Source organism: Peromyscus eremicus, chromosome 4 (genome assembly GCF_949786415.1).
Source record: "Peromyscus eremicus chromosome 4, PerEre_H2_v1, whole genome shotgun sequence".
Classification (NCBI taxonomy): Eukaryota; Metazoa; Chordata; class Mammalia; order Rodentia; family Cricetidae; genus Peromyscus; species Peromyscus eremicus.
The window spans coordinates 47,493,936-47,518,636 of NC_081419.1; the positions used below are offsets into that span (position 1 = coordinate 47,493,936).

Sequence of the window (24,701 nt, forward strand, 5' to 3'; positions counted from 1 at the left end):
AGCTGTTAGGCTCTACTACACACTCCCCACAATTATGTTCTATCTTGCCACAAGCCAAGGAAACAGCTGACCTTTGACTGAAACCGTATGTCCAAATATATTTTCTTCCTTATAACTTCCTTATCTTGGGTATTTTGTCACAGTAACTGAAAGGTGACTAACAAGTAAGAAAACATTTCTCAAGCATTGCTTCATGACAAATATTGCAAAATTTTCAACACATGCTTAATAGGTAGACAAGGAAATTATATCTACACCAAAGGGATCTTTCTTGAAAGGCAGATCTTCAGTTTGATAGATGTCAAGTATATAAACAACATATTTTTCAAAAGGAAAACATGGTACATTTCTAGGCCTAAATCTAGAGCATGCCATTAAGAATTTAAGGACAGAGGATTCAAACGAAAAGGACCTATGTTCCTTTGATGACTTCTGCGTTCCCCTGGACTGTAGGGAAGGTACCTGTGGCAGGGTCATAATGAAGTTGTAGGCATTGGCCTCCTTGGCAGCTTGGACTATTTCCTCCATTGTTGCCTCTTCTCTGCCATAACGGATATTTTCTGCGATAGTGGTAGAGAACAGAACTGGCTCCTGTTCCACTACCCCAATCTGATCCCTCAGCCACCGGATGTTAAGAGAGCGAATATCGTGGCCATCCAGAGTCACCTAGAGAGCAGAAGAGCGTCACACAGCTTGGAGTCCTTTGAGCTTCTGAGTCATAATGTTAGATGATTCTTAGCCACTGGGAGAATAACCAGAGACTAACAAGGCTGTAATAGAAACGATTCCCATGGAAACGTGGCTGTTTATACAAGGACGTAATTGAAATAAAAAATTCATTGTAGAAACACGGGTGATGTACAAATCACTTCATTTCTCATTGCTAGCCTCAGAATGGGCACATTTTTAATTTGTCTGACGAGTAGTTCACCATACTCTGAATACATTTATTGTCTTTTGGCTTGTGACCGAAAAGGGACTTCAAATGATACAATCAAAGTAAGCAACTGCTCCTGTCTTGTGGGTGTGCTTTACAGTAAAGCTTGACTCCTAACCTGATTCGTCAAAAAACACTGTGCTGCTTAAGGAAGATGAAATTAAAAATATATAAAAAAAACAACCCACTATAGGTAAAGGTAAAATGGTATTAAATAAAAAAAATCAGTTTGATGACATCACCATTGCATTGCCCTGCCTGCCCCTGCGTGTTGAGAAGTTTCTGGAAGATACGCACCATGCCTTCACAGGGGTCGTAGAACCTCTGGATGAGCTGTAGTGCTGTACTCTTTCCAGACCCGCTGGATCCCACCAGCGCCGTCATCTCCCCCGGCTTGATGACCATGCTGAGGTTGTTTAAAATCTGCAGAGGAGAGAACTTGTTTTTTAAGTTCAGAATGTCACTGGGCCCTTAACCAAGCGGTTAGAGCATGCGGAGGATGCTTTGTGAGGACTTGTGTATTGTATCCATACCTCCTGCATATGTGTCAGTGTGTGTGTGTGTGTGTGTGTGTGTTTACTTATGCCCTGTGGTACTATCCATATATATCCATCAATCAACAATAAAAGAAGACTGTCTGGAAAAAAGCTTTTACCAACAATAAAATGACCATGTATTAACACTGGTAAATAAGCAAGGGTCACCTTTAAAATTATGCCTTGAAATCTAATTTAAAATACATCTGACATACTAGGATACCTCAAGGAGTCAATCTCAATTAGTTAAATAAGAAGCTCCTATAAGTCACAAGTGTAATGATAATTCATAGACCAAGGATCAGAAATAAACCAATTTGCAGATGATATGGTTGAATGGTATATGAGTATATGACTTGAATAGCTTTGACTAATAAATGTGTGTGTTGTGTTCTAGGTCTAAAACTCTGTAAAGGGCAAGGACTAAATGCCAGTGTTAGGATTCAGTTCTGTGAGTATAACAGAAATATTATTAATAAAAGGAAACCAGAGATGCTAAGTTCTGAATGAAAACAAAGCATCGTTTCAAAGCCAATTCATTCAAGAGAGCAGATGGGAGTTTCCTATAGAGTGGGGTTACCTCTAACAGTCTTGTTCTGTAGGTTCTGGAAAACAGTACATTTCCCTCACTGTGTGCCCTGCACAGTAGCTAAGCACAAGATACAGCAGAACAACAGTACCAGGTGACCTTTCGGTAAGGACTAATGCAGCGAGCAGCCTGGAGAACTTCCCGTTGGGAGGCAAAGCTGCTCCCAGTGGCTAGCCAGGCCAGTCACACTTCTGCCTCACTATGCTTCACCTTCTGTGGTTTCCAAGAAGGGGGTGATTGGAAGTTGTCCTGCTTGATTGTTTGGATTGTCTAGAACATACCTAGAATGACAGGATCTGCCACTCGTTTCAACAGAGGATCATATGGTTGACTTAGCCTGAGTCTTGTATTGTACTAGACCGTGTTCCAACCAGAGGGATTTGCACAATACAATCATCACTTAGAAATGCAGGGTGTCCCTAAGTTGGCACAATACACAAAGACACTTCCAGAGAAACAGATCTCTGTCCTCTGTTCCTGGGAACTGAGTCAGCACTAAGAAATCAGTGTGTGGTTCTCAATAATAATAATAATAATAATAATAATAATAATAATAATAAAACCATCAGACAAAAGGTGAATACTCACTTTCACTTCTGGTCTAGAAGGATAGTGGAAGGTCACATTATGGAATTCAATTTCACCCTTGATCCGATCTAGCTTGTATCCGTCTTCTGACATGCAGTCAATGATGGGTTGCTGAAGTGCAATACAAAGATATAATGACAATGCATGCCAAGTGCATTTTGTGTCTGTCTTAGTATTAGTTAACTCATTAGTAAAGCAGGGGCTGGAGACATGGCTCAGTGGTTAAGAGCACTTGTTGCGGTTGGATAAAGCACAGGGACAAATAGCCAAACGAACGGAAACACATGAAATATGAACCAATGGCTGAGGGGTCACCAACTGGATCAGGCCCTCTGAGTGGGTGAGACAGTTGATTGGCCTGATCTGTTTGGGAGGCATCCAGGCAGTGGGACCGGGTCCTGTGCTCATTGCATGAGTCGGCTGTTTGAAACCTGGGGCCTATGCAGGGTTCCTTGGCTCGGCCTGGGAGGAAGGGACTGGACCTACCTGGACTGAGTCTACCAGGTTGATCTCAGTCTGTGGGGAAGGCTTTGCCCTGGAGGAGATGGGAATGGTGGGCGGGCTGGGGGGAAGGTGAGGGGGGCGGGAGGGGGGAGAACAAGGGAATCTGTGGCTGATATGTAGAACTGAATTGTATTGCAAAATAAAAATTAAAAAAAAAAAAGCACTTGTTGCTCTTACAAAGGACCCTGGTTCAATTACCAGAGCCCCCATAGAAGGTAGTTCATAATCATCTATAACTCCATTTCCAGGAGATCTGATGTTCTCTTTTAACTTCCACAGGTACCAGGCATGCATGTGGTGCACATACATACATGCAGGCAAAATACACAGAAAAATTAAAATGAATAAATCTAATAAAAACTTTTTAAAGAGCAGAATTGTATCTGGATAAAATATTGCAAAGATATGCTAAAGATAAGTTGCTTTCCTATTCCATATTTATAAGAATGATGATACTAATGACTACTGTTGAGACTGCTGAATTATTATTATATTACTATATATTATTGTTGAATATGACATTGACAGAATAGCGGAGAGTAAGTTGTATTTATTTAATTACTGTTACTTACTGAATTACTACTGTAAGCTTATATATTATTAATACTATACAATATGTTAAAATGCTTATTGATACGTAATATATGATGTTAATATAGTTAATATTTATTGTAATGTATTATATTACACACATTTATATTACTGAGAGGATGCGAGGCAAAGTCCAAGGTGTTTTAATGTACCCTTTCCATTTATATTGTTATGTTCTCGTTAGACAGGGAGGAACCTCTGAGAGCATTTCTTGCCTAGGATGACAGAGCTGGTCATCTAGGCTGGGGCTAGTAGCACTCTACATTTGGTAGCCAACGCAGATAATGAGCAAAATTAAGTGTCCACAAAATGTTCTCAAATATCACCAAATTCCAACTGTACCCTGAATTCACTCTCCTGTTACCAGTGAGACCAACTTAAAAGAACCATTCTGGCTAGCCAGAGAAGGCTGAGGGCCACCTCTTCCTCTTGGAACACTCCAGGTTCAACTTTGTCCATCTTCCACATTGGAAACAGGAATTCCTGACCACAGCCCTATCAGAGGATGTACTGGAATCTGTTTTCTTCTTCTCAAGTGTCTACTAAGAAGAATAAAACAAATGTAGATACCCTAATTTTCAGTTGTTTTCACAGGGACCCTTTGCAGTCATTTGAGACTATGACAGCCCTAAGAAGAAGTTAGCATTAGAAAAGGTCAAAGGGCCGGAGAGGTGGCTCAGTGGTTACAAGCGCGCACTGCTTTTTTTTTTTTTTTTTTTTTTTTTTGGTTTTTCGAGACAGGGTTTCTCTGTGTAGCTTTGCGCCTTTCCTGGAACTCACTTGGTAACCCAGGCTGGCCTCGAACTCACAGAGATCCGCCTGGCTCTGCCTCCCGAGTGCTGGGATTAAAGGCGTGTGCCACCACCGCCCGGCCGCACACTGCTTTTTAGAGGACACAAATTCAGTCCCCAGCTCCTACCATGGGAGGCTCACAGCAACTTTTTTTTTTTTAATTCCAGCTCCAGGGAATCTTAACATCTCTGCCCTCCACCGGCACCTGCATACACATGCACAGGCAGACAGACAGATAGACACAGACACAGACACGATAAAAAACAACAAAATCAAACTTTTTCAAAAGGAAAATATCAACGTATTCTAGGTTATGAAACTCACAACACCAAACAGTTTCTTCAGGTAGATGACAACCTCATTGTTGGCCAAAAAATAATCATAGTTCAGGTGACCCATGGATCTTGTTCCATGGCATTTTCTCAAATGGAAAAAGAGCACAGTGCTATTTTTCCTTCTGTTCTTGGTCTGTAGTTACCTGACATGTTTTTCAATCTACTTTCATAAATTAACCAGCAAAATCCACCCAGGGCTACCAAAGTCCTTTAAAAACTTAAAGAGACTTCCTGCCAGACAAAAATCTAGGCTCATGAACGTGACCTTAAGGCCTTTCCCATCCATCCCTACAGCCTTTGCCCTGAATCACTTCATTCATTTACACTGGACTTTCTTAACTTCCTGAGCTCACCAATCTCTTTCCAAACCTGAAAGTTTCTCAACCAGGAAGTCTTTCTTTGCTCTGACTTCCCATGAATCCCGTTTAAAGATTCTTCCCACTAGCCAGTCAAAACATTTAGTCCTATTTTATCTCTCTTACTGGATTTAGCACTACCTGATGTTATCTTTAAATGTTTATTTCTTGCTGGGTGTGGTGGCTCACACCTTTAATCCCAGAACACACCAGTCTGAGGCAGGTGGATCTTATGGACAGGTCTATGTTGCTAGCACCAGACCATCCAGGACAACATGGTAAAAACTTGTCTCAAACAAACTGTATTTCTTTGCAGTTATCTCCCAGCATGAGTATGAGAGTAGGAACATAATTTGTTCTAATTCACAGATGGGTTCCCAGCTCTTAGAACCCATGCAGCACATACATATCCCACTACCTATTTCTTTTTTTTTTTAAATTTTTTTTTTAAATAAAGATTTATTTATTATGTACACAGTGTTTTCCCTGTATGTCTGCCTGCCTGCCAGAAGAGGGCACCAGATCTCATAATGGATGGCTGTGAGCCACCAGGTGGGTGCTGGGAATTGAACTCAGGACCTCTGGAAGAACAAGCCAGTGCTCTTAACCACTGAGCCATCTCTCCAGCCCTTCTTTTGGTTTTTACTTACCCTGTCTATTGTTTGGAAAATGCTGGTAGCTGCTGACCGCCCAGTGGCAAAGATTTCCAAGGAAGAAGATGCATGGCCAAAGTTCATAGCTGCTACTATGACACAGAGGAAAATCTGAAATGAAAAGAAAAACATAATTTTCATACATTTTTGCCTATTTGTAAACAAGGCCATTTATCATCGGAGCATCCTCGTGAATTCTTGAGATTTCTCAGAAATATTTAAAGTAGTTTACAGACTTTTAGAACTATACAGAATATCTTTTGCTTTGTAAAGCATTTCTCCATAGTTGTATTTTAAAATACACTTTTTAACTGAGCATCACTCTTCTACAGAGTAGAATTCAGTGAGTGGTGCAAACAGGCTAACAAGAACAGTTCTTGTCAAAACTGTTTTAAGACTGCCCTCTCCAGAGACCCCTCCACCTCAGCAAGGAAATCTTCTTGCACCCTAGATCCGGGGCCAGCAAACACATTCTGTAAAAGCCCACTAGTAAGTAGTTCAGGCTCTTCAGGACATATGGGTTTTGAACCCACGTATACATACACCATATAGTACAAAAGCAAGCTTAGCAATGTGTAAATAAATGGCCATGGCTATGTCCCAATAAAGTATATTTATTTTAAAAAAAATAGATAGGGACTGTATTTGGCCCAATGACTGTTTTACTGAGTCATGGCTTCTTTAAAAACCTCCATGGAGAAAACTGTTTGAGGCAAAACAGCTTATAATGCCAGGCTAAGCAAGGGTTTGATCCCTAGTTTTTTCCATGGAGGTTCTTAGAGAAGCCATGAGTGAGAGAAGACAGACACATGGCCATGTAGTAGACAGCACACATCCCAGGCAGAAGTTTTCATTAGAAATATCATAGCTTTCGCCATGTGTGTAGGAAGGAAGAAGAGAGACTACCGGGAGCAGGCAGTGCATGGGGCACTCTTCTAGGGAACTGGAGTCTGTGTTCCTTACAACATAGATCTGGAGGAAGGTAAACTGGCTACTGGGCCAGGCCTATAGTCACTGACATGTGAGCTCAGGTCATACTCTATGCCACTTAGCACATATTTCTTAACCTCATGGTCACCTTTCATTTTTGTAGTGGTAGACTCATGATGCCAATCACAGAATGAAGTTGTGCATAGTATTTATGGTAATTACATCAAACACCTCACTCAGTATCTGTTGCCTTATATACACTGAGTGAATATTATTTTGTATTACTCTATTACGTAATTATTATTTATTGTTGAAACCTGAAACCTAAATGAAAAACCAAAGACTTCAGCCTCCTTCAGTTCCTCTTCATATTTTCCTAATAGACCAGAGATCATGTTTTTGTCTGTACACAAGTGATACTAATTACAGTCATCTGTGTGAACTGCTTCCCACTTACACGCAATGAAACCATAATAATTTTGTGCACCACAAAAAGATTAATCTGATTGTTAATTAGTTTAGTGGGTTAAAACATTTAACTCAACTCAAGAGTACTCAACTTTCATATTTGCTTGTATAGAAGCATAGCCAAGAACTAGCTCTCTCTCTCTCTCTCTCTCTCTCTCTCTCTCTCTCTCTCTCTCTCTCTCTCTGCCACACACACACAGAATATCATTAAAGGAAGTCTTTTTTTCATTTACAAAAGAAACACTTATCAAGGCAAGGTGTGAGCAGAGGACTATAGGAACAAGTTGAGAAGAGGAAGATAATAACTGATGATTAAATTGTTAGAGACACACATTATGCTATATCCATATATAGTAAGTATTTAAAAACTATCCACTGAAATGGTGAACTTCCCAGAGAAGGTCTAGCAGGTATGTCCAACCAGCACTGTCATCTGAAAGTCATACAATCAAGTTACAAAACAGAACAAAAAGTGTGCCCCCATCTCAATGTTTTAAGTAAGTTTAGATACTTTGTTGGGCTATGTTCATAGCTTCCTTTGGCTACTTATAACATATGGGTCGCAGAATGAACACACATGATAGGTGATTTCATGGTCAAATTGCCAGGAAACTTAAAGATGAGAACCATAAAACTAGAAACTAGTCGCTGTGGTGATTGAATGAGAATGACCCCATAGGCTCCTATATTTGAATGCTTGCTCCTCAGTTGGTGGAACTGTTTGGGAAGGATTAGGAGGTATGGTCTTGTTGGAGGAGGTGTGTCATTGGGAGTGGCCTTTGAGGTTTCAAAAGCCCATGCTATTTCCCAATTAGTCCTCTGTCCTCTGTCTCTCTGTCTCTCTCTGTTTCTCTGTCTCTGTCTCTCTCTGTCTCTGTCTCTCTCTGTCTCTCTCTGTCTCTCTATATGTCTCTGTCTCTCTCTGTCCCTCTGTCTCTCTGTCTCTGTCTCTCTCTCTCTTTACCTCATGCTTGCAGAACAAGATGTAAGCTCTCAGCTACCACTCCAGTGCCGTGCCTGCCTGCCTGCCTGCCTGCCGCCACGTTCCCCATCATGACAGTCATGGACTCAGTCTCTGAAACTGAAATCCCCCAATAAACTCTTTCTTTTGTAAGTTGCCTTAGTCATGGTGCCTCTTCACAGAAACTGAAAAGTAGTTAAGACAGTTACCAAGGTGTACTGTTCGATTTTCTGTTGTTGTGATAAACACCATGACCAAAAGCAATCTGAGGAGGAGAGGGTTTACTTGACTTACAAGTCAGAGTCCATTATTGAGGGGAGCCAAGGCAGGAACCTGAAGACAGAAACTGAAACAGAGACCACAGCGGAAGTGCTCACTGACTTGCTTCCTCTGACTTACTTAGCTTGCTTTCTACACAGCCCAGGACCACCTGCCTTGGAATGGCACTGCCCACAGTGGTCTGGACCCTCAGATACCAATCAGCAATCAAAGACAAATGAGTCAAAACCACGTCCTACACACATACCCCCAGGCCAATCTGATGAGTGCAATTTCTCAACTGAGGCACCGTTCCCAGGTATGTAAAGCTGACAATTGAAGCTATGACACACAGGGACTTCTCTTCAGAGCTTTCAGTTGAATTTGTGGATATTTAATTTTCAATTCCCTAATTCATTTCTCCTCTGAACTTTTATTCATGAATTTCTCTCTTCTCATAGGCACAGAATAAAAGAACAACTTTACCCAGTGAGTGTGTTTCTGCAATGTGAACAGCCCACGCTGAGTTTGGCTCTTAGCACCTTTGGTTGATAAATGTATGGTATAAAGCTGTTCAACTGTTTTAAGTACACATTTATTTGTTCGTTGGGGGCTGCATGTGTGCCACAGTGCAGGTGTGGGGATCATAGGATGGCTTGCCTGAGTCCGTTTACCTCCTCCCTGTGAGTCTCGGGGATCGAACTCACGTCGGCATGCTTAGCAGAGAGAACCTTTGCCCACTGAGCCATCCCACTAGCCCAACTGTCTAAAGCTTTCAGAAGCAGCTGGATCAGTAAGGAGACGGAACTTTTTGTCAGATTTTAGACCTACAATACTGTAACTTTTCGCTGTGCAAAAACAGATCTAAGTTGCGGGGAGAATGGCAAATGATGGCAGTATTAACACTTTCCATATATCTTTTGAAAGTTATGTGACATTTGAACATGTGTTATCAGATTCAATATTTTTAAACAAAGTTCAAAGCTATCCAGCTGTCCGTTCTTCAAACACAAAAACAATTTTAAGACATTCTTTCGCTTCGTCATCTTGCTCAGAATGACTGGCATTGGACGACCATTCCTACTGCCAATGCAAATGCTCCCGTTTCCCTGGGGGATGTGTTTGTAATAAACAGTGGATTTTGAATGATAAACTTTCATGGAGTGAACTCCTGGTACTTTCATTGTTCAACTGGTGCCTGTACCATCCAGAATCTGCAGCCAAAACATTTTATTTAAAACTCTTCCATGAAGCTATTTCTATCACCACAGCAATGAAAAAAAAGAGCACCCTCCCTCCTCAATGGACCTCACGGGCCTTACTGTCTGAGAACAGAAAGGGGTAAGGATAAATGCAAATAGACGCAGAAGTTTCCCAAGACACAAGTGTCCCGAAGGAAAAGAACAGGGGCTGTAAAGAGAACTCACGACTAGATGAGTGTGCAAGACTAGATGAGTGTGCAAGGTGTGGCTGGGAAAGTGCAGGCAGTCAGCGGCTACCTTCAGAAATGGTAAACTAAGGAATGGTAAACTAAGGAAGAAAGGCATTGGCAGAGGCGACAAGAACATTCTTTTCTGTCCCAGACACATTTGGTGACCCTGTTATTTACTATCAATGTTCCCTGTCCTCTATGTTATAGCCCACATCACCGTTTGCCATCATATACTCACGTGATTGGTTAATTATTCCTTGTCTTTCCCCAATGGGACAAAAAGAACCACATTGTTTTTTCTGTTCACTGTGCTTTGGGTAGATCTGGCATGCAGCAGATGCCCAGCAAATGCTTGTAGAGTAACTAAGTGAAAGGGGCACTGTGAATTAAAGTAGCTACAACATTCCTGATGGCATGGCATCCCACAAATGAATTAGGAAAGATGCTTGTATCACTTACTTGAAGATGCTGCTGACTTGGCATGTTAATAACCCATCACCTATCACAAGCATAGGATTTAGGCACACATCTTGTACTATTACTAACTTCAGTTTTGTGACCTGTTCATTCTTGGCTGAGAGGTCAATGATTTTTCCATTTCTGTGGCATATTGTCTTTTGGGATCAGCTGGAGGATCATTGTTGTACAGCTGTGAAATCTTTATTTAATTAGAAATCATTAACTGGCTGGTCATCAACCCAGATGTTCAGCCTGTCTTCACTAAGGGGTCCTAATATTGTTGGTCCTGCAGATGGACTTCAGCAAACCACGGAGGCTTTCCTGCCTAGGGCGTTAAAGCAATAATCCTTACAGCTACTATGATTTTTCTGATAAACTATCAAGAAATACCATAGACAGGAAACAAGTACCTGGACCAGTGTCCCTGGTGTATACTCATCTTCATCCAGGACTAGTGAGGAGCCGTACCAGAAGGCCAGCGCATAACACAGGAAAATGAGACACCACATGTACCCGGTAAAGAAGCCCATCACCATTCCTTTTCTAATTCCCCAGCGCTGGGCGAACACAAGATTTTTCTCATACCTGTAAACAGAAAAGGTTTGAGTCAATGCCAGCTGGAGCAGCTCAGGGTATAACGTTTAAGATGGGTCATGATGCAGAATTTTATTCAGGGATTAGAGTCACCCCTACACAAAGCTACTTAGGTTGGTCACAGCTTGGATGGGGAATGGTGAGATAGCCTTCGTCCCAAGAGAAAACAATGTTTTAAGACAACTGTCTTCGTTGGTTTAAACAACATTTAAAGTGTTTTCTTGGAATATATATCAGGTTTTCTATCAGAAAATAAGCAATTATCTCCAAATCAACAGATTAGACTAATCACATGGAGACTTCCAGACCAGCCAGGACTAGATAGTGAGACTGTGTCTCAAAAAACAACCAACAACAAAAAAACAAATCAAAAATCTCAAAATATATGAACTAAATTACAAGAATAAATTTTTTTTTCTTTTTCTTTTTTTTTTTTTTTCCTAAGACAGGATATCTCTGTGTAGCTCTGGCTGGAACTTGCTGGGTAGACTAGGCTGGCCTCAAACTCAAGAGATCTACCTGCCTCTGTCTACCGAGTGCTGGAATTAAAGGTATATGCCACCACTACCCACTAAAAAAATCATATTTTTGATAGCTACATCATTTTTGCAAATTAAGTTTTTACTTTCATTAAAAATTTGTCTCTAGAATGACTTGTCATAATTTATCAGTGTTAATTTTTGTTTGGTTAAATGAAAAATTATAGGATTTATTAAATGCATTTAACAGCACAGTAGCTTCATAAAAAAAAAGTTCAATTAAAAAAAATGTTCTGAGGCTGTCCAGATGACCCAGTGAGTAAAGGCAGCTAGCCCAAGGACCCAAGTTTGAGCTCCAGGACCCACATGTGGAATGGCAGATCTGATTCCTGCAGTGATCCTCTGACCTTCATCTGCCCTGAGCCACACACCACCCTTCTTCCCTGTAAAATAAATAAAATAGAATCTTAAGAAAATGAAAAAAGTGGAATCACAGTTTGAATCATGCTGCCATTTCTTTCTTTCTTTCTTTCTTTCTTTCTTTCTTTCTTTCTTTCTTTCTTTCTTTCTTTCTTTCCTTCTTTCTTTCTTTTCTTTCCCCCCAACAGATGAACAACCAATTTTAATAGATGTAAACATCTTCCTCCCTCAGCTTCCTTTGTGCTGGAATGAAAGGCATGAGTCACTGTGCCAGGCTCCCTTAGTCTTTGAAAATGTAAATTAAATTATTTTTTTTTACTAACATATAAAAACAGAGCATCATATGTAGTGATGGGAAAAAGTGTGATGCTTTGATGCATGTACACATCGGTAATGTTTAAATCAGAGTGTGTGTATATATATATATATATATATATATATATATATATATATATATATATATATATTCTCAATCATTGACCAACTGAGTATGGGAGTAAACTAGTGATCCTAGGACTAGAGAGTCAGAGGTGGGAAGATTCCAAGTTTAGGGACAGCCTTGGCTACATAGCAAGTCAAAGTCAGCATGGGCTACAGATTGAAAAAACAAACAAAAACCCCAAAGACAAACTTTCAAAATCCTTCTTTCTTTTTGAAAAATGCAGCACATTGCTATCTATGTTGTTGTACTGTGTATTAGCATAGCAGAACTTTCTCCCAACTTCAAACCCGTTGGTCACTCTTTCTCCACCCACCCCCCTGTTGCCCCGCCCACTCTCTGACATCCATCAGTCTACTCTTAACTCCTATGCTGGCAACGTTTCTAGATTCCACATACATAAGTGCAATTGTGTAAACCTCTCACTTGACTGGGCATGTTGTTACAAATAACACCATTTTGTGTTTTATTATGCTCAAATTGTATCTTGCTGTGTATATGTACTGCATTTTCTTTATCTATTGATCAATGAATAGACACTAAGGTTGTTTTTATTCCTCAGCTCCTATGAACACCACCACAATAAATACGCTATGCAGATATCTGTTATTACATACTGATTTCATTTCCTTTGGGTATGTCCCCAGCAGTGGGACTGTTGGGTTGTATACTTCTCATTTTAATTTATTGAGGAACTTTTTTGCTGTTTTACATAATAGATCTACTAGTGTGTATTTTAACCCACAGTGTGCAAGGTTTCCTTTTGCCTTGTATCCTCTATGGCCTTACTATATTTGGCCATTTTGCCAACAGTTATTCTTACTAGCATGAGGTGAATTGCGGGCTAATTTTGAGTTGTGTTTCTAATGACTACTCGGGGTGATGGCACTGTTTTCACAAAATTGACTGTTTGTATGTCGTCCTGCAAACTGTCCACTTAACTCTGTTGCTTATTTTCAGGTTGGAGTAATCATTATCTTACTAGCGAAGTTTTTAAAGTTTCTTACAGTTCTCTACATCAGTCCTTGTCAGATGCATGGTATATGCACAGTTTCTCCCTTTCTGATGACTGTCCTTTCCTTCGTACCTGGGAACTTTTCAATGTGGTGTAGTATCATTTGTTTATTTTTTATGAGTTCTTTTGGGCTTTCTTTTTTTGTCCTTTGCATTCCTGTGCTGGGTAGGCTTTTCTTTAATAACAGAAAATGCTGCTGAAGGCTGACATGAAGTATAATATGTACACTTCTCTCTCTACCATCAAAATCTGAAACAACTTTCTTGCCTATCTCAGCTCTCTAGAAACCATCTCCAGAAGTACATTGTACTGGGTGTGGTAGCATACACCTTTCCTTCTAGTACTTGGGTGATGGAAGCAGACAACCATGAGCTCGGGACCACCCTGGTCTATATAGCAAGGTCCACAGGGGAAAATGAAAATCCAAAACAGTGTTTTAGACTTTTTAAAGCACTCTGGCAATGAATGTTTGCTGATCCACCTCTTGAAAAAAAAAATGTCCCCTCATGTTTCTCTACATGAGATTGGGCGCGTTCAGGGTTGTTATGACCGTAGACTTCTCATGTTTCTCTAGATGATTGTGGATCTGCTGCTTTGTACAAGATGAAGAAAGTCAGGGGACTGATTGATTTATGAAATTCAAGAAGCAAACAGATGTTCAAAACAACCAACCTTTCAACCTCTTTATTCTCACCACCAAAAGCAGCCACTGTTCGAATCGATGAAATGACTTCATCAGCAACAGATCCTGCTTTGGCATAAGCCTTCAACTCAAGCTCTGTGAACTTTGCCACACTCTGAAGTCCAAAGGAGGGAAAAAAAGGAAAGTTAGCCTGTCCATCAATGGTTCATTCAACAAAATGAACAAGTGGTATGATTTGACAAAACATTAGATTTTCACTGTAACAAACCAAGAAAAAAGCTGGTCCAAGATTAGTTTGTGTTAAACATCATCCATTGTGTTTGAAGTTTGATATACCAAAATGACATTAAAAATCTATCTCAAAGAAAGTGTTCTCATGGAGTTAAGTGCCCTCAAGTCTGATAAAACTAGTGTTTAGGGTGTTGTACTCAAAAGGTTCTTAAGTCAAACTATGATATATTCCATTGCTGTTGGAGAGAAACCATTGTAGAATTTAAAAATATCAGAGGCAGAGACTGGAGGCCTATATAGGCACATGGTTGTCCAGAGTAGAGAATGACAGAATCACAGTACACAGCGACACAGCATTGCAGGGGTAATTCCAAAGGAGAAAGCATCAAGTAAATATTTTGACTCAAATATAAAGTGTTTACTAAATTTTTAACTTTTGCAAAAGAGAAAGACAACTGTGTTTAGTAGTTTTTAAAAAGTCATTTTTCTAAAATTGGATTTGGACTGAGTCCTGGTGAAAAGTAGCTAGGCATGGCAACACGTGCCTGTAATCATAGCATATGCAAAGTGGAAGCGGGAGAATTCGGGATTCAAGGTCAGCCCCATCCGCACAATGAGTTCGAAGCCAGTCTGAGATACTAGAGACCCTGTCAGAAGCAAAACCAACCAGACAACAATAAGAAACAAGGGGGAGAGTTAATATTGTGGAAACTCACCTAACTCAGAAAACTAAAATATGTACAGCACTCAAATAATAAAAGTGTGTATTCTAACAGGTTTTTCCCCTAGATTTTTGGGAGAACTGTTACTAGCAAAATATTATATGGAGTTCTAAAATACAAAGTAATAAAGATAACTTTAATAATATGTTTATTATTTCCTCAGTCCACATTTTCTAAAATCTGTAAATTGAAAAGATTGTTTTCACCTACACTGGCATTTATTTAAATTCAAGCCCAATGGACAACATTACACCTTTTGCCCCATCTCTGCCTAATTCATTCCTAAAATAAATACATTTTGCTCAGTAGTAAGAGCATTAAAGAGTTATGAATGGTATCAATTTTATTATAAAGTCGCATTACTCAATAATAAGACACATTGAGATTTTAAGAAACATATATTTTGTAATATCTGACAGTTGCTTGTGTTTCTCATCCTAAAGAGAAAGGTGTGACAAAAACATACAAAACCCACAACCAGTGTTAGTGTGTCATATGTTGCCCATCCCTTCTGTGTGTGTGTGTGTATATATATATATTTATGTGTCCTGTCTTTGACTTACATGCAGCGAAGTTGCTGGTATCATTTTACAGGGACAATCAGGCGTAGACATGTCTGCGAAGGGAAGTTAGTGCAAAGCTAGAACATTCCAAATCAAGAAGCTAGACTTTTAGGCAATTAGGTGACCCAAGAAACTGTACTGTGAAGTCTGGTTCAAAACAAGGTGATTGGGCAATCATTTCATCTCTACGGTGTGAAAACACAGTGTGTGACCCACGGGGATGTGGATATCAATTTATCACAGGTGTGAAGAAAAAAAAATAGTACAGAAAAAAAAAATAAAAGCTGAACAAAAATTTTCAGAGCCCATCAGGGTCTTCAGTGGAATTTGAGGTTCTCTGGAGCAAGTCAGGAAAGAGGTTTGTAGGAAAGCCAGTTGTAAAGCTTGCAAGGTCTTGTGGGTTTTTAAAAATAATAAAATATTTCTTTAATAATAGGTTTTTGTACCAGGCACTGTACTTAACGTATACCATGGATGGTACCCTGAATTACCACATGACTTAGGCTGTTATCCCTGTATTAAGGACGATGGAACTGAGGTTCTGAAGGGTTAAACGTGCTATTCTTCAGTCAACTTCGCTTGTGAGTGGTCAGGACAGAGGGCTTTGTGAAGTGAGCTCTCTGCTACGGTCACTTTCAGCTCTTTCTTATATTGCCCGGGAAGTATGAGTGTCATCAGTGGCTGTGGGAGGGCTTTACTAGAAACTATCACTATGGTGATTGACAGCTGCTGTTCAACAATGTCTAAGTATTGCTCGAGAGTTCCCTTTGAATTCTATTTATAGTAAACTCTCAGCACGCCTTGTACCATGACTTGTGATCTAAAGATTTTTTAATGTGTTCTATAGATAAAAAAAATAATAATAATTCCTCAAACCAGGGAAGACTTTTAACTACAGTGACCCCTATTCCTACACTTGGGTCTGGATAACGGAAGTGAGGAACAGACACTCAGGATGAGTCCACAGACCCCGCCCCTGAAATGGCTCAGGTGGACTGGAGGCTGAGCTGCGGAGGCAGAAATCTTTTTGGAGTACTTATTGCTGATCTATGTGTACTTGTTATATCATTTCAAGCATCTGAGCTTGGGGAGAAACAGGGCTGCTGGAGACCGGGTGGGATTCAGTATCAGGCTCCCTCGAACTTCTAGCTGTGAAGTCCTAGATAGCTCCCTTTGCTTCTCTGAGCTCCATTTATTCAATCCTAAATGGTGTTAGCACTTTCCTTCTGAGTAAGAATGAGAGATACTGAGTGCGAAACCCCTTAAAAAGTACCTGAGAAAATAGAAGATACTTAATAAATGCAGTAGATTGCTGGTAGCCAAATAATAACTTTACTAAAACATCATTAATTCATCATCTGTGGAGCATTATTTAATACTAAGGAATAATCAAACATTAGAAATCAATATAGTGATAATCACATTGACAACACTTGGGGAAAGAACCCAAGCATGTTTTTGCCTTTTGCCAAACTGCAAATGTAAATCTTCCCATGGAGCAAAAGAAAATAAAATGAAAACATTCTTACCAGACCTATGATGGCTGCTCCGATCCCAATGAGAGGGCTGACAGAAAGAATAACCAAGGTCAGTTTCCAGCCCCTGTAGAACCCTATCAGGAACCCGCAGATGGCTGTCGTCATGCGCTGAATGAAAAGGGCCATCTGATCGGCAATGGCTTCATTGATTTTATTAACATCACTAGAAGCAAGAGAGAGGCAGAGCAATGCAACTGAATTCTGTCAGTTCAAGTGTTTGTTGAAACAATTCACTCTCTCTTTCATGTCTCTGTCCACTGTTGCTCTTTAATGAGAAGTGAAGACTACTTTCCAAACCTTCAAAAATCTCTCACACCTTGGAACATTACAACTGCTCTCCTTATAGTCAGCTGTGTGTGTCTTAACTTTCGAGCTGGTGTGGATTCCGAAATTCTGGATCACCACCGGGAAAAACTCATATTGCCTCCCTGTCTCCATAGCAAAGTAATTAATCTGTATATGTCTGTCTGTCTGTCTATATATATATATGTATTTCTCTATATCTGTCTCATATATATGTATGTATATGTGTGTGTGTCTGTCTGTCTATCTGTCTGTAACCTTGTCTGTTTTTACTACTTTCTATTTGTGGGCATTAAAAACTAGTGGCTAAGAACACAGACTCTGGGACCACATCCTGAATTTGAATACAAGCTCTTCTTGGGGAAATTATTCAATTTTTGTGCATTAGTTTCCTTATCTATAAAAAGATAATAATAGCAGAAGTCACCTTAGTGTCCAGTAATGAGAATCAAACTAATTGATATGTGCAAGCATGTAGAACAATAAGTACTCAGTGTGATGAGCACCCAACATGTGTTACTTTGGCTCACTTCTTAGCTTGCTCAGCTTGGGCCTCCTTTCAGGCTTCTAGTTACTCCAGAGCTTCAGAGCAGGGATATGAAGTATTCCAGAATATCGGGTGGAAAATAATTGCACTGAACTCATAAGCCTGAGATTATTCCCTTAATCTCTTGTCTAGATGGAGCAAACAGGAGTTGATATTTAATAGCAAGAAGGAACCCAAGGCACTATCCAGAGGTTAACCGTTGTATTCTAGTGATGTCAAGCATCTGTTGATGGTCATAGAAAGTAAAGAGAAAGTAAGTTCTAAACTCTAGAGGCCCGAGTTTCCATTCTCCCTTATCTTTGTTGCTGGCAGACAGATCTGAACCAGGTGTTTCCAGGTTCTTAGCCTCTTATCCAGAGAACTGAAAATAAGGTCTCACATAAATTTGCAAAAGAAGCAAGATAAGATAGTTTTGTTTTGTTTTGTTTTGTTTTTTGTTTTTTGTTTTTTGTTTTTCAAGACAGAGTTTCTCTGTGTAGCTTTGCGCCTTTCCTGGATCTCGCTTTGTAGACCAGGCTGGCCTTGAACTCACAAAGATCCGCCTGGCTCTGCCTCCCGAGTGCTGGGATTAAAGGCATGTGCCACCACCACCCGGCAAGATAGTTTTATTCAGACTTAAATGATAGTACAAAGTATAGAGAATCTACTGTTGAGATTGACAGCAGGCCACATAGCTGAGAGTTCACAGGGGCCCCCGTGTCACATGGCCTGGGATCTGTTTGTATGGGATCTAAAGAAAAGAGGGGCTGGTTACTAAGGGGCATGGTTTGGATGGCTCCCTATTTTTATTGATAGATGAGAGCATTGTTTAAGTCTTCCTACTGTGCATGTCTCTTCCTATAACGCATCTGACTTGAATCACATGCATGCCCAGTTACGCATAGGCATAAGGTAGTAAATAGAGGAGCTTCCCTAAAGTTTACCCAAGGACAGTTTGGCTTTACTGAGCAGGTTCTCAAAGGCACATCCGGTCCTTCTTCTCTTCATACCTAGATAAACTGTCTAGAAACCACCCAAGTTTGATGGTTGTTAGGAGAGGAGAAACTTAACCCGTTGTTCAGAAAGATCTGTACATGTAGTCGATACAGGTCGGGGGTTCAGGGTTGCTAGGTGCATTGTTCAGAGGGGTGTGTGTGTGTTTGTGTGTGTGTTAAGAGCTAGGCTACCAAGGGAGGGTATGTATAGCCCAAACTAAACAGAGTCTCAAGTTACTAAGCATTCATCATGCTTGCCTGCCTCCTCTCCAGAGTGCCCTTATAGACTTTTGCAAAGCTTCAAAGTTCAGTTCCGCAGGGTCCAACTACTGTAAGCTGTTTTGGAGACTGTTGTTCGTTTTTTGTTTGTTTATTTGTTTTGTTTTTTGTTATTGTTTTTAACTTTCTTAAGCTATTTTTAGAATTTATTTTGGGGTTTGTTTCTGTGCCTCCATAGACATAGCAAAAGAATTGCTTCCAAGTTTATTTTTTCCATATGTGTGTAGGTTGTCATAGCCGTCTTTCAGTTTTACCTTATCTCAAATAACGTCATATATCTAAACTCTCTCTTGTAATAATTAATGTCTAATATTTGACCAATGATCTACAAAGCTGTAATATGCTGTTTTAGTAACTGTATTGTAAGCTATTATCTATGAAAATGCCACACCTATGAAAGTCTAATTCTTATTATTTATTCATTTACTTATTTATTTATTTGATAATTTTTAAACCAAGGTGCCATATAGCCCAGGCTGGCCTTCAATACCCTGTATAGGCAACAGTGGCCTTGAACTGCTGATTATTTTGCCTCCACCTTTCACCTGCTGGGCTAACAAGTACTTATAACCATAGGGTGGTGTTTTTTTCTTTTTAATCAAAATGATACATTATGGCATAGTTGTACCGGCTACTTACTCGGAGAATCTTGAATTCAGCTCTCCCACAGACGTGCAGTCAAACCATCCAATTTCCATTCTCATTATTCTCCGAAAGTAAATTGTCCTCATTTTCCTTATTTGACGAGCCCCAGCAATGACCCAAAATCTTATCTGGAAGTGGACAAAGGTGTCTTTAACATGGCAGTATTAAGCACATTTGTTTGTTCTTCCTTCTGTTTCTGACAAATGACACTTCCCATGGTTATGGTTGGGAATAGCTGAGAAGCAGAGGGATGCCATTCCCGGAGTGCCTCTTCTGAGGGACTAAGGTGTAAGCTCTGACACCTCCTGTTAATGGGGAGGTGAGCTGAACACTTGCAGGGGTGACCAGAGATCCGGCTTGGACTCCAGTTCTGGCAGGTGGTCACGCTACCGTCTTTGAATTTTGCCTATTGAGTTTCACTGTCTACATCAAGAGAAACAGGTTCGAGGCATGCACACTGAGACACAGATGCTCTACATCCGCTCTTTTTGCACACTGCTTCTCAGCTTTCTCCTTGTGGATAAACACCTCTAGGCATCCACACATAGTGTTCAAAAAATGATTTGGGGACAATATAAGCCAAAAATCATGATCCAACCAGGGAATCTCATTTCTGATACATTTCCCCTAATTAAAAAAAATAAAAAAATAGGCGTCATGAAAACTGGAGCCACAGTAAGAGAAATGGATCAGTTTCTGTTTACAACTAATGTTACCTGGAATTCTTCGGTAAGTGAAACAGAGCATTCACTATCTTTGTTTCTACAGAAGGTGGCAAAACATGAAATATTTTTTTCTTTAATAAATTTAAATGACCTTAAACCCTTTGATCACTTAAGACTAGAAAATCTGATTCAGAATTACAGAATTGGGGCTGGAATGTCATTTGGTTAGACCTCAGCAAAGAAAGAGAAAAAAGAAATATACTCTTTGCTTTCTTAATCTCCCAACGCCTGGCTTTCTCCATGCCACTCAGCTTCAGCCTACAGATAGACAGTAGCTCTTCATTCCTGGGCTGAGAAGAGCAGGGCAGGTAGGGGAGGTCAGGGAGGCTGCGCATCGCCGGAAACGGCTGCTCTGGTTCCCTAAGCAACGGCCAGCATCCCTCTCAGCTGTCATCTGAACAAACCTCCCTGCTCTCTCACATGCTTCATAAGTAGGACTGAGATTCTTAGGGCTTCTGAATGGCTAAAAAGCTAAAAGAAACATTTTCAGTTTCATCATGGTGTCTACGAGGCCAAACGTTGGTCTGTAAATAAAATGGAGGTGAGACTAACTTGAATGTATCCTAGGATAAGAACAGCCACGCCGATTCCTGCGTAGATGCCAGAGTACTTGATCATCTCACTTTCGAAGTCCATCAACCTTAAATAGAGGGAAAAGTGCTGAGATTTACAAGTAGGATCCAGTATCAAAGGTTGCATTGGTAGGTTTAGAGGACTTTAACACAAACTGACTACACATTTCTCTTAAATAGGAGAAAGGCATTGTGTTTCATCAGTATAGGATTGTAAATGATCCACTCAAATCCCTAAATAGAGTTTACAATACCAATTACACCACAAATATGCTCACCCTCTTCATTTTCTTACACAAAGATGCTAGGATTGTGCAATAACACATGGCCGTTTCTAGAAGAGAGAGGACCTTGGCCGTTTTCCTCATTCACAAGCAGAGAAAGATTTTAACAGCCAGTGGGCTTCCTGGAAAGATAATTCTAGAGAGAAGTGAGCTGTCAATCAAAAGCTTCCTGTTCACACCTCTAGGAAGGTAAGCCAGCTTTTCATCCCAGAGCGGCATTTTAAAATGTGTCGGTCGGCCATATTCCTACGGAGGGAGAGAAAACCGCTCCCATTGGCCGGAGCTTTCTCCTGACTACAGCCCCTGAAGCTTCTCTCGCGAGGATCAGTTCTGAGTTGAAGAAGAAATGATGGCAGGGATCCCTAAGCAGTTCTCGTCACTCCCACAGAGATGTCATGCCGTGACACTGTGACAGAAGGACTTGGATTGGCAGAACCAGGCAAAGGAGGAAACAACAGTCTAAAAGTGTCTTCAGGAAATAAGGGATTTTCGTAATGTGAGAATTAGCGTTTGTTGATAGCGATGCCGGTCTTTAAGAACCAGTTAAATGGCACGGATCCGGTTATTTAGGAAAGGGGAGAGAAGAGGCTCATTAGTGCACATGCATGCCCCCATCCTGCTTGATTTCAGCTGTCGCTGTCCCCTGGTAACCTGAGTTTGACTTTAATAGAAAGGACCATTTTCTCTTTTATGCTCTGTGCTTCGGATTTCAAGTCTAAAGTTTCATTGTCTAGCCTAGAACATGAAAGTGATCTCATATGCAGCTACAAAAACTGATAGTTTAAAAACTATTTAAGTCAATGGGTCTCTTGAGTTCACTTTCTTATAGTTCTTACTTTTATTCCCATGAACCCCTAGTTGCCTCAGTATCATATAATAAGAAGCTATCTTTCCTCCATTGAATTTCTTTCCACTCTTATTTAAAAAATAATAGATGTACTTATTTTTGTAAACAGATTTCTGAATACTGTCTGTCCCCCACCAATACCACAGTCTCCATTGCTGTAGCTACAAGTGATATTGAAATCTGGTAGGTTTATTTTATTTTTAATGAATTTAGTTCTAGTTCTTTTATTTTTCAATACATGATTTAAAGTAATCTTGCCTATATCATAATCAAAGTAAGTGACCAACAATTCCTCAATGAAGAAAATATATCACAATAGAATACTATTCAGCCTTCAAGAAGAAGAGGACACCCTGTCAGCTGGAAGCCATTTTGTGACATGAAATAAGCCAGGAAGTGACATCATGCAGTCTTACTTACGCAGAGAGTCTAAAAAAGTGGAACCCGCAGGAAAGAATAACAAGGTGGTGTCCAGGAACTGGGAGTGAGGAAACCAGATTTTTGTCAAAAGATAGAAAATTTGGTAGCAAAGGGAGCAAGTGTAAGAGTTCTATTGTCCAGCACAACTACAGTTAGTAACTGTGTCTTTGTATAAGTGAGAATGCTGAAGGAGGGCTTTTAAGTATTCTCATAACAGAAAGCATATACAATGATATATATGTTAACTAGGGTAGTTTACCCCACATATGTCAAATGTATAAATATGTCAAAAAAACTTTGTACAAAAATATACATACAATTTTAATATATTAATTCAAAATCTTATCAAAGGAACAAATAATCGGAACAGATCTATATCCAGCAAAGAGACTGAATCAATAATCAAAACCACTCAGCAAGGGAAAGACTAGATGGCTTCACTGATCAATTTTACCAAATAGTTGAATATCGATACCATTTATTTTAAAGCTTAAAAAAAGTAGATTTGCCAGAAACACTTTCAAAATCACTCTGTGAGTCCAGTGTTAGTTACCTGATTCCAAAAGAATATGAAAAAAATCAAAAAGTGCATGCACGCTGATGTGTCTAATGAATATAGTCACAGTAATCCTCGACACCTAGGAGGCTGAAGAAATAAATGCTCAGTTGATAACGCGTTTGTCACATAAGCACAGGAACCTGAATGTGATCCCCACCATTCATGTAAAAGCTGGCCACACAGCATGCATCTGCAACCCCAGCACCAGGAAGGCAGAGACAGGACCTTTGGGGCTTTCTGGCCAACCATCTAGCAACTATGTAAGTTAAGCTCTGGGTTCAGTGAAAGATCCAAACTCAAATGAAATATCTAATGAGTTCTCAGTGCCCCAGCAGATACCTTCACCCCTCTGCTCACACACATGGCCCTGGTTAAACCCAGTGGGTCCCAAAGCAAAAACAAAAGACAGAAAAGTGGGATAGGGACATATCGGCAGAAAGGAGAAGGAGAGGGGTTGTGAGAAGGATAATTGAGGGTGGAGGGATGAGTGTGCCCAGAGTGTATTATATACATGTCTGAAACTGTCAAATCATAAATTAATTTTAAACATAAATAAAAATAAGGTGGAGAACGATTGATGAAAACATCTAATGATGACCTTTGGTCTCCATACATATCTGCATACGCAAGTTCACAAACACTAGTATGTATACACACACACACACACACACACACACACACACACACATCCTCAACTGAATACTAACAAATTCATTCTTGAAGCATATTAACAGGATCACGCATCATTACTACAAGGTATTCCTGGTGATTCAGCATATAAAAGTCAGTCAGTAATATAGGCCATATGAATATCATAATACCCAAACCCATATGTTCTCCTTAATACAGAAATTTTTGACAAAACTCAACACCCCTTAGTGACTAAAAAGCCCTCAAACCAGGAAGAGAAGGCAGGTCCCTCAATATGATAAAAGGCACTTGTGAAAACCTACAACTAGCACCATTCTCAATGGTGAAGGACTTCACCTCAAAGTCAAGACAAACATAGAGGTGCACACTTTCACAGCTCCTACTCAACACTGAGCAATTAGACAGGAAAAAATTAAGAAAATAAAACATCTAGTGAGAGATGAAATACTGTTGTCTCTATCACATGACATTATCTTCTATAGAAAGTTCTAAAGAATCCACTAGAAACCTATTGACATTAATAAATAGGACAACAGGGTTGTAGAAGTTGAGATTAGCATGTCTACTAAATTGTATGTCTATATAACAGCAGTGAAAAATCCACCATGGAATTCAGAAAATGTCTGCTCGTAATAGCACCGAAAAGGACAAAATACTTAGCAAATAAATTTAATAATAGTACAAAATTTATATTATTAAAATTATACAACCTTGTTGGAATTAAAGACAACTTAAATAAATGGATCACAGGCTTACTATTGAGAGAACAATATTCTCCCAGATTGATTTACAGATTCCATGCAACTCCTTGTATTCTGGCTTATTTCTTTCCAGAAGTTAAATAGACTAAGCTTCAAAATTA

General features: G+C 39.9%; 1 protein-coding gene across 3 annotated transcripts in view; it reads right to left on the reverse strand.

The window, feature by feature from the left end:
* Window positions 1–22,588, reverse strand: part of Abcb11 (ATP binding cassette subfamily B member 11) — a 64,253-nt gene extending 41,665 nt beyond the window's left edge. For 2 of the 3 annotated variants that reach the window (XM_059260618.1, XM_059260616.1), the window contains exons 1-10: window positions 22,534–22,588; window positions 21,059–21,146; window positions 19,776–19,909; window positions 17,025–17,196; window positions 14,009–14,133; window positions 10,800–10,974; window positions 5,879–5,992; window positions 2,651–2,761; window positions 1,235–1,360; window positions 463–666 (exon numbers count right to left, since the gene is read on the reverse strand). In XM_059260618.1, the coding sequence (XP_059116601.1) occupies window positions 463–666; window positions 1,235–1,360; window positions 2,651–2,761; window positions 5,879–5,992; window positions 10,800–10,974; window positions 14,009–14,133; window positions 17,025–17,196; window positions 19,776–19,909; window positions 21,059–21,142 (1,245 nt within the window). In that variant the 5' untranslated portion in view covers window positions 21,143–21,146; window positions 22,534–22,588. Of the gene's footprint in view, window positions 1–462; window positions 667–1,234; window positions 1,361–2,650; window positions 2,762–5,878; window positions 5,993–10,799; window positions 10,975–14,008; window positions 14,134–17,024; window positions 17,197–19,775; window positions 19,910–21,058; window positions 21,147–21,356; window positions 21,430–22,533 lie in introns of those variants that run through there. The other variant, XM_059260617.1, reaches the window with a different exon arrangement.
* Between the last annotated feature and the right edge of the window lie 2,113 nt (window positions 22,589–24,701).